A 9,477-nucleotide genomic window follows, 5' to 3' on the forward strand; every position below is an offset into this window, starting at 1 on the left:
GTTGAGAAGGTGGCGTAGCTGAGGCGGTCAGCTGTAGACTACCAATCTGTCGACCCGGGTTCAATTCCCCTGATTCCTGAATTTTTAGGTCGTTTCGTGTGCGCTGAGTCGTGCGGACGTGTCTTTGTGGCGCTCCGCCTTCTACGTACACGCCCGTGTGGATAAAGCGCGTTTTCCGCGTCGTGGGTGCGTTTAATGTGTGCGGCGTGCGATCCTGTATCGATTCACAAAGTTTTGTGTGCCGGAGTTTAGTTTTCGGGAAGGAATAAGCATTTTTCTGGCATCGCGGAACGTGGCTCGCGGCTACGGCCCAAAATGGCTGGCCCTGCCACGCCTGACATGTCGTGGTAACAAGGGGCAAAGTTCCCTCGTTTCTGGATTTGCATCAAGCTCCGGGAGTACGGCGCACCTCTGTGAGTTAGTGATGGCCAGTTACCGCGGTTTTAAATTCTCTGAGTTTCCCCCGGAGTAATATATATGCGGATTATCCGTGCGTTAGATAACCGACGTGTGCTTCGAAAAGTGCAGAACGCGCTGACGGCGTATAGAAACCTTCGGGATATACTGCCGTCACGGGAGCGGAGCGCGGTAGTGTAAGTGGGACGCGAATCCGTTATACGGCCCGAATTTAGTGCAGAATTACTTTGAAAAAGAGTAAAAGTGCGTGGTGTATGCGCTCTGTGCGGAGCCGTGTGCGCGCGAACACACCTCGTCGCGTTGGCTCATGCGAACGAGCCCTATGTGAGGTGCGCGATCTTCACTGCCTATACCCGTGGCGATCGCGCCACGTGCTCGGAGAACGATCGCCGGGCTGTGTTTTTTACTGTATACCGGACAGTGACCAGTGCGGGGGTGCTGCACTGTTGCGTGGAGGTGTGCATGGGCGCTGCAAGTCCGCGTTGCACGAAAGTGAACGCGTGGCGGCGCTGTGCATGTACCGGCGTGACCGTGTGCGACATGGCGGCGAATGCCGCGTTATGACGTTTTCGTATGCACCAAACGACGATTGCATGCTTTTAAGGTGCCCCAGTGACCCTAGTGCGGATTGTCGCTCTCTCTTCCCGTGGTGCGTGGATTGGTGGGTTGACCGGTGGTTAGCTGCTCCTCCGTTCTCGGAGGCGTAACGCTGCTCTGCGGGGCGCTTTGCCGGCGCCGGGGGTCTGCCGCCTCCCTCCGCTATGACAGCTGACGGGATGGCGTAGGGACCCAGCTCTTTTTCTCCGGCGTCGTCCGGTGTTCTGTGCCTGCCTCCTGCCTCTTCCTGCCTGTGGGAGTGAGAGAAACGTGCCTGCGGACATCTGTCTGTGTGAGGGTTAGCTGAGGTAGGATCTGTGTGTGACGTTTGCATAGGGGCGATACTCACGCTGTGTGAGCCCCTACCCGCGTAGCAACAAGGATCTAGAAACCTTTAGTGTTCAATTAATTTCTCTGTGATTTGGAAAAAGACCGGACTCTATAAGGTCACACGGAATGAGAGGGGCTTCACCCCACTGCTTAGGAGTTATAACAGTGCGCGAGTATTAAAAATTCATTTCATTGTATTGAATTAATCTGACTGATTTGATTTGATTTAAACATTAAGATAAATTAAGTATAGTTTTCTTTTCTCTATTGTGAACGAATATCGCGGGATTTGCCAGACGATTGCAGCAACGGGCTGCCTGTGTGTGCATTGGCAGTCGTTAAGCGACAGCGTAAAGCGCACCCGGGGCTCCCGCGCCTATGCCGGGCGCGGCGCCCCATTGCACGGGCGTATTGTACTTTGAACTGTGAGATGCAGAGATGCCGGTGCACAACCTGCTACGCTGGCCACTGACGAGGAATGCTTACTGGAGAGGATATCTGGATGCTCGAATTTTGCTGCATAAGCGTGTGCTTGTTTTGTACACGTGTATATTTTATTGCATTGCCGGGTGAGCGCTGGGCGCGAGTCCGCCCTGGCTCTTGTGAACGGTCCTTGTTGGAGTGCCCGGAGTCTCGGAGAGCGGGGATCGTCGCCCGGACTGCTTGACTTGTGTTCTGTCTTTGTGACGTGATTTCAGCAGGCTGTTACGCGTCGGGACATACCGAGCGGAGCGACGGGTGTTAAACGGCGTGTCTGTGGCCGCCCATAACCTAAAATATACGCTGGGACTGTGGTGCGGCGTGACACCCGTGGACTGAGGGATCGGCTTCCTGAGGTGATGGCGAGGCGTACATGCGCCCAGAATACGTGTGTGCATGTGCGGTGCCCTCGCGTGTGAGCGTTACGCGATATTACGTGCCCGGGTGGCGTCCGGGGCGGACGCGTCTTTCTGCGGTGGCCGCGCTCGATAGTCTTTGTCGGGACGTGTGCGTCCTGATTGCATACTTTTTTCATAGATAAAACCGCGCGATTATCTCGCGACGCGCGATCGGGGCGGCCTGCGTCCGGGGCGTGCCCGGGGCCGTGCCGAGAGATCTTTCATTGTCGTCGCCGCGGGGCGATGCGCTCTGCGTGGAGCGTTACTGATTATTACTGAACTTTATTAATCTCTAATTATTCGGCGAATTTCTAGAGTGGCCTCTCCGCTCCGCTGGAATGCGTTGCGGGCGTTGATAGATGTTTTCGCGATCGCGACATTATAGGTTAGGACTCGCTCGGCGCGATTCATCATTTGACAGGTGAGGTTAGGTTGCCCGCGTGCGGAGCCTGAGCTGTGGGGAACGGGCGGCAGTTGCTGATCCTCGCTTCCAGCATCGACGACGCGCTTGCACATAGCCCGTAAAAGCGGCTAATGCATTTCTGCGCGCTATTACTGTTCTTTTTCTGCTGCCTGTCATATATTATATGTTCTATGTGCTAGCCTATAAGCATCGGCGGAACCTGCGGAGGGCGAGCACAGGTAAGAGCCCGGCCCGCCTGGCCGCAGCAACGGTGGAGTTCCGGCCGCCGATAAGGTTTGGGGCTCATATTATTAATCTCCGGGATGCCTTGTGCCCGGATTATCTGCGGGATATAATTGTCGTAAAGGGGGTTGCTCATTCCTGGAGCGGGTGTGCATCGCGCGCGTAAACATTGCTGTGAATTTTCCGGCATAGACAATGTGCGCACGTGAATAGCAAGTGCCACTTAGCGAGCAGCACATACACGAGACCGACCATGGGGTATGTAGTGTCGAGACGCGTGCCGGCGCTTTGTATCGGGTCCGGCTTTTAGAACGCACCGTGTAGGATCTGAAGTTAACGTAAGGCCGCGTTTTCATGTGAATACTCGTACATACTCGTACATAACAGTAACGAATAGTGATTACGGATGAGTGATTGCGCGAATTGCCTGTATATCCAAGGGATAGACTCATTGACGGGATTTTGGGCTATAAATATACTCACCTTCTTGCCGCGCTGTATATGAAAGCCCCAATTTAGCTACCTAAATACAAAGGTGCACGAGGCATTACGGATGATGGTACTCACGACGGAAACCACTCAAGGCCTGTTCTTATGTTAGTTCTTTTATAGTAAATCGTAAATGTGTTCGTAAATTGGATGCATAGCTGGTTTAGCTTACCGGTGTATGCGGCCCCATACTTAACGCTGAACAGAGAGCTGCACAGTGCGATAGTACTGTATCAATTCCGGAGTTGAAAATTAGGCACTGTTTGTAGGGCCGAATTCAGTGACGGGCCCTTGCGGGTTTCCTCTCGTTTGCGGGTGGTGCCGGCGTTGGCACCAGTAATGACACTAAGGTTATAAGTAGTAATAGACATTGTATATATATATAGGACGAGGACCTGATACAGGATAGTGTATATAGGTATTATTATTCGTGTTTATGAGTTTTCTTGAGTTCCTTGATTGAATTTCGTTATCTATAATAATAAGTTTTGTTATATTAGTATTAGAATTGAATTTCTTTACCTTGCCGTTAAGTTAATTGGTTCATCATTATTATTAGTTAACGCTAGTGTTATTCGATTTGTTTGTTCTGTTGACTTAATTACTCTTAAGTTAGATTACTATATTTAGTTGAGTTAATTACCTTAAGTTAGACTATTATATAGTTACGGTGACAAGTGTCTTTAGAAGGCTGCCCCGTGTTCCGGGTAGTTGAGTCGAGCTTCGCTCCTCCTCCGGTTCAGTGGGCACGCAGTGACTGACAGACAGGTGCTTGATCCCTGTAGAAGAGTGGCCTATTGCAAAAGTATTGCAATAGCAATACGGCATCTGAAACAAGACTTAGTGAATCACTCTGAGTACCGGCTTAGCCCCTAGTGACACGCCTTGTAAGGCGTGCAACGCTGTTTCCTGGGAGGCACCAACGCTGACGAGTGGCTGTTACTTTCAAGATCCTTCTCACATACTCGTGAACCCCACTTTCCGAGTATGACTGGCAAAAGGGGCAAGAGAAGTGGTCCTCTTGACAAAAACTGCAAAGAAAAACTAAATATGGAAGGTCAAAATATGGATAACTCACCTTCGGGGCTTCGGAACCCTGAAGAACGGCGCGAGGGGGATTCTTGTCCCTGTCCCCCCGCGTCGACAACGAGCAAGGGGAGTGGGGCGGGGGGGACCACGACCCCTTCGCCCATGGCTGCTATCGTGAAGATGGAAAGAGTTAACCTTAAGGTTATCAAAAAGCCTGAAGGCAAGATTGTGTTATCTAACACTGACGTTAGTATGGACGAAACTGAGGACGAGGTTTTTGAGAAACCTAAGAAGATCGACAAAGCGAAAAAGAAGAAGACGGAAGCTCCTAGCCGACCTAAGTCCCCGGAGCTGGAATATGTGTCGACATATGAGGCTGGGCCATCATCGAGACCTACTACCCCCCGCAACCCTGATATTGAGTTGGTATCATACACGCCGGGCACAAGGTCCAGGAGAAATTCAGATTCGTCTGCTAGTAAGAAGAGGAAACGTAAGTCCTCACCTGAGGACACGGATGAGGATGAAAGAACAACTCTGAACCGATTCACTGATGCCCAAAGACAGGATGTGGAGGACCTCCTGGATCAGATAGAGGAACTCTCCTCCGCCGATATGGCGGCTCGGGTCACTGACTGGTTAGGCGAAGTTGAGGAATACCGTCGGAAATCACGAAATATTAAAGGATCCTTCACGCGCCAAATGAAAGTGAAGGTGGCGGCGTCTGCTGAAGCCACTAAGGTATTAGCCATGAGGGCTTCCATGGAGGGAGATATTGGATTCATGAGGGCTAAAATCCTTGAGCTGCAGAATGAAATGAAGACCGTCAAAGAGGAAAACCAGCGACTTAAGCTGCAATTGGAGGATTTGCGTAATGGAGCGCCTCTATTTGGAAATGCCAAGGAGGATGGGGCCCAGGGCGAAATGAGATCGCCGGGACCTTCGGCGGAGTTTTTCAGCCCTGTGGCTGAAATGTCTCACTTGATGGAAGTGGGACCACTGGAGGATGCCCGACGAACTCCGGCAAGATTGAGAGGCTCTCCCCCTCGCCCTAGCACTGTGGGCCCACCTATTGGGGAAGAGTTCTTTGCGAGACTCACTACAGCCATCAGCCAGGCTGTGGCTGGCGCTATCAGGGAGCATCTCCCTGGGGCGGATAGGCGCGGGCCCCAAGCTGAACCCGGCCCCCGACGGACACAGGGAACCAGATTCCCGGAGAGACTGCCCTCATCGTCTACAGTGGCTGAGCCGATGACGGACGAGGATGGCAAGGGACGCCAAAAGTCTGTCAGTAAGAGACAGCAAAAACGGAAGTCCCGTGCCCCGAGAGATGAAGTGCCTAACGCCCTGGGAAAGAGCTTTAAGGAGCGCATGGAGGAATGCAACGCGACGGCAACTGATGAGGACCCACTCCCAGTGGCCCCGGCTCAGGAACGGCCTAGACCCGTTGTAGCCAAGAGGGAGAATGTGGGAACTGCCCGAAGGAGGGTTCCCAGATCATCTGCTGTGACTCTGTCCTTCCCCGGAAGCATGAGATTTGCGGATGTGGTGAAAAAGGCAAGGGACAGTGTCAAACTGGAGGACATAGGTATTCAGCACACAAGATTGAGAACAACGATGTCCGGGGCGGTGCTGGTGGAGATTCCCGGCAAAGACATGTCCCCCAAAGCGGATGCGCTCGCGGCTAAGCTGAGGGAGACCTTCGGGGACTCGGAGGTTCGTGTTGCGAGGCCGTCTCTGAGGGGAGAGATTCGTCTCTCGGGGTTGGATGCTTCATTAACCCCGGAGGAAGTTAAAACGGCTATGGCTGACAAGGGTGGATGCGCGGTGGAAGACATCCGACTTGGTCAGTATAGAATCACGCGAAACGGATTCCGCACAGTCTGGGCGCAATGCCCGCTTGGCGCAGCGATGGATTTGGCTCAAGAGGGTGGACTGCGAGTGGGGTGGTCCACCTCCAGGGTGGACTTGCTCAAAAAGCGGCCGGTCCAATGCTTCAAATGCTTTGCCACCGGCCACGTGAGGGAGAAGTGCCCCAGCACGATAGATCGTTCTACGTGCTGTTTTAATTGCGGAGCGGAAGGACACAGAGCCAGAGAGTGTGGCAAGCCGCCAGATTGTCCAATCTGCAGGGAGCAGGGGCGTAGACACGACCACAGGGCCGGCTCGGACGCATGCCCACCATGCCCTCCGAAGACGAACCAAAATCAGAGTCCACTATCTCGGAGGAAATCGGCCGAGAGCCCGCTACCTCAACGAAAACCAGCTGATCGGAGGACGGAGGCTGGATCAAGCCAACAATGATTGGGTTAACGTTAGTGCAGGCGAACCTAAACAGGTCAGTCGGGGCGCAGGACCTTCTCATGCAAACTATGCTTGAGAAGGACTGCGGACTGGCCTGCATCCAGGAGCCCTACGTTGTGCCGACCGACCCTCGCTGGGTTCACTCCGCGGAGGACCCACCCCTGGCTGCCATTACCTGGCAAGGCTCGACTACGGGACGCGTGACTATGCTGGGCCGCGGAGACGGTTTCGTCGTGGTCAGCTGGGAGGGCATTACGGTTGCCTCTTGTTACTTCTCTCCTAACAAGGGACTCAATGAATTCAGGGCGTACTTGCAATCCATCAGTGACGTCATCACGACCTATCAGAAGACCCCCCTTATTGTAATGGGGGACTTTAATGCTCGCTCACACCTATGGGAGGACACGCGCCCAACTAGGAGAGGGGACGTAATTGCCTTGTGGGCCGCAACTCTGGACCTAAGGCTCTTAAATGAGGGAGGAGCCCCCACCTGTGTCAGACCGCAGGGCACCTCGGTGATCGATCTGACCTGGGCCTCCCCCGCAGCGTTGCCTGCCGTTCGGTCGTGGGAACTGGCGGATGAAGAGGAATCACTCTCGGACCACAGGCTGATCTTCCTCAGAATGAGAGGTAGCAGAGATAGACCGGAGTTGCGGGTCCCACGTAGCTTCCCCAGATGGAACGCGAGAAGTCTCCAACCAGAATTATTGAGGGCCAGCTTAATGATATCATACTGGCCTGGAGTTCTCGAGGATGAAAGCGCTGAGGCCATGGCAAACCATCTGCAGGATGCACTGGAGGGGGCCTCGGATCTGGCCATGACCAGGCACAAGGTTGGGAAGAGGAAGGCAGTGTACTGGTGGAACAATGAGATAGCCACCCTCCGCAAAGAATGTATCGCGCTCAGGAGAAAGGTCACAAGGAACCGGAAAAGAAGGCATGCCACAGTACTTGCCCTGGAGACCGAGCTGGCAAAGACCCGCAAAAAGCTCAGAGTGGCGATTAAAGAGGCCAAAAGGGGCGCGTGGAGGGACCTTCTCGCCACAATCAACAGGGACCCCTGGGGCAGGCCCTATAAAATCGTTCTGGGGAAACTTCGCCCCGTGGAGAAGCCGATATGCGAAAGATTGGAACCGGAGGTGGTTTCTCGAGTGGTGTCGGGGCTCTTTCCCAGAGATGATACAGAGGAGAGACTCAAACATAGAGAACTGGTTCACTGGGACGAGGACTTCCTTGTAACCAACGAAGAAGTCCAGTGGGCAGCTGGTAAGCTTAAGTATAGCGGTAAGGCCCCCGGCCCAGACGGAATAATGGGCGCCGTGATAAAAGAAGCGCTTCCGGAGATCCTTGAACCTTTAAGGCGCTGCTTCACGGCTTGCCTGCGTGAAGGAACTTTCCCACGATGTTGGAAAGTTGCCAAGCTGGTCCTACTAAAAAAGCCGAATAAACCAGACCTGACGCCATCTTCGTATCGCCCGATTTGTCTTTTGAACGAACTGGGCAAAATGTTCGAGCGAATCTTGGTCAGAAGAATCCGCACCAGCCTGAATGAAGGAGTCGGACTATCGGACCTGCAGTACGGGTTCCGAGAAAAGCGGTCAACAGTAGATGCAATTCTGCGCCTCAAGGATATATTGGAACCGGTTTTTGGCGAAGAAAGACAGCACGCAGTAGCTGTCTCCTTAGATATTTCTAACGCGTTCAACTCCCTGCCCTGGGAGAGGATCAGACAAGCACTGATCGATAAGGAGATCCCCAACTATCTCCGCGTGGTGTCTGGGGATTACCTGAACAACAGGTGGATCACCTGGAGCGATGCCAGAGGACGCAAGAACAAGGTGCCCATGTCCTGCGGGGTTCCGCAGGGCTCAGCCTATGGGCCGGAGGGCTGGAACCTTGCTTATGACGAGGTCCTGCAGAAGGAACTACCCTTGGGATGTCATACCATATGCTACGCAGATGACACCCTAGTCATCGCAATTGGAAACAACCTGGACATGGCAAGAGCTCGTGCGGAGATGGCAGTTGCCTTAATAGTCAGGCAGATCGAGAATATAGGCCTAAAAATCTCCCCACAGAAAACGGAGGCCTGTGTTTTCTCCAAGGCCCACAGGTTTGTCCATGACAACTCTGTACTGGTCAAAGGAGTTATGGTGCCGTTGGGTTCCACACTCAAGTACCTGGGAGTTGTGCTGAGCAGAAAATGGTCCTTCCGTGAGCATTTCGCACAAACTTTGCCGAAGGCTGAGAGGATGTCTATGGCATTAGCCAGAATAATGCCCAACTTGAGGGGACCCTCAGAAATGGTAAGACGAGTGTATAGTGCCACTATACACTCTGTGATTTTTTACGGCGCCCCGGTTTGGGCTTCTGCCCTGAACACGGACCGGAAGACCACCAATGAAATAAGAGCGCTTCAGCGTAAGGTGGCACTAAGAATCATAGCTGGTTACCGGACAGTCTCGTATCCGGCGGCATTTCTGCTCTCCCGAGTAATGCCGGTGGAATACCTTGCAGAAAGATTGGAAAGCATCTTCGCGGATACCCGAGAATTGAGGAGGGAGGACGTTCCCATCACCAACCGGATAAGGGATCGTATACGGGAAAAGGCTCTCGAGACTGCGTTAACAAAATGGGAGATGGACTACAGGAAGCCTGGCACCACTGCGGTGGCTGTAAGAGGAGCGTTAGCCCCAGTTCTGAACAGGTGGTATAGGCGTAAACACGGGCAGTTAACTTATAGACTGACGCAAATGATCACGGGACACGGATGCTTTAACGCATTCC

General features: G+C 53.2%; 1 protein-coding gene across 1 annotated transcript; it reads left to right on the forward strand.

The window, feature by feature from the left end:
• The first annotated feature begins 4,344 nt into the window (after window positions 1-4,344).
• LOC105450213 lies at window positions 4,345-6,690 on the forward strand. The gene has a single exon (XM_011689963.1). The coding sequence runs from the start codon at window positions 4,345-4,347 to the stop codon at window positions 6,688-6,690; it is 2,346 nt and encodes a 781-aa protein (XP_011688265.1).
• Window positions 6,691-9,477: the final 2,787 nt, after the last annotated feature.

Source organism: Wasmannia auropunctata, unplaced genomic scaffold (genome assembly GCF_000956235.1).
Source record: "Wasmannia auropunctata unplaced genomic scaffold, wasmannia.A_1.0 LD336111.1, whole genome shotgun sequence".
NCBI classification, from domain to species: Eukaryota; Metazoa; Arthropoda; class Insecta; order Hymenoptera; family Formicidae; genus Wasmannia; species Wasmannia auropunctata.

Bases quoted from the DNA above. Each gene is read 5' to 3' on its own strand.
- LOC105450213 (XM_011689963.1), top strand. From the start codon at position 4,345: ATGACTGGCAAAAGGGGCAAGAGAAGTGGTCCTCTTGACAAAAACTGC.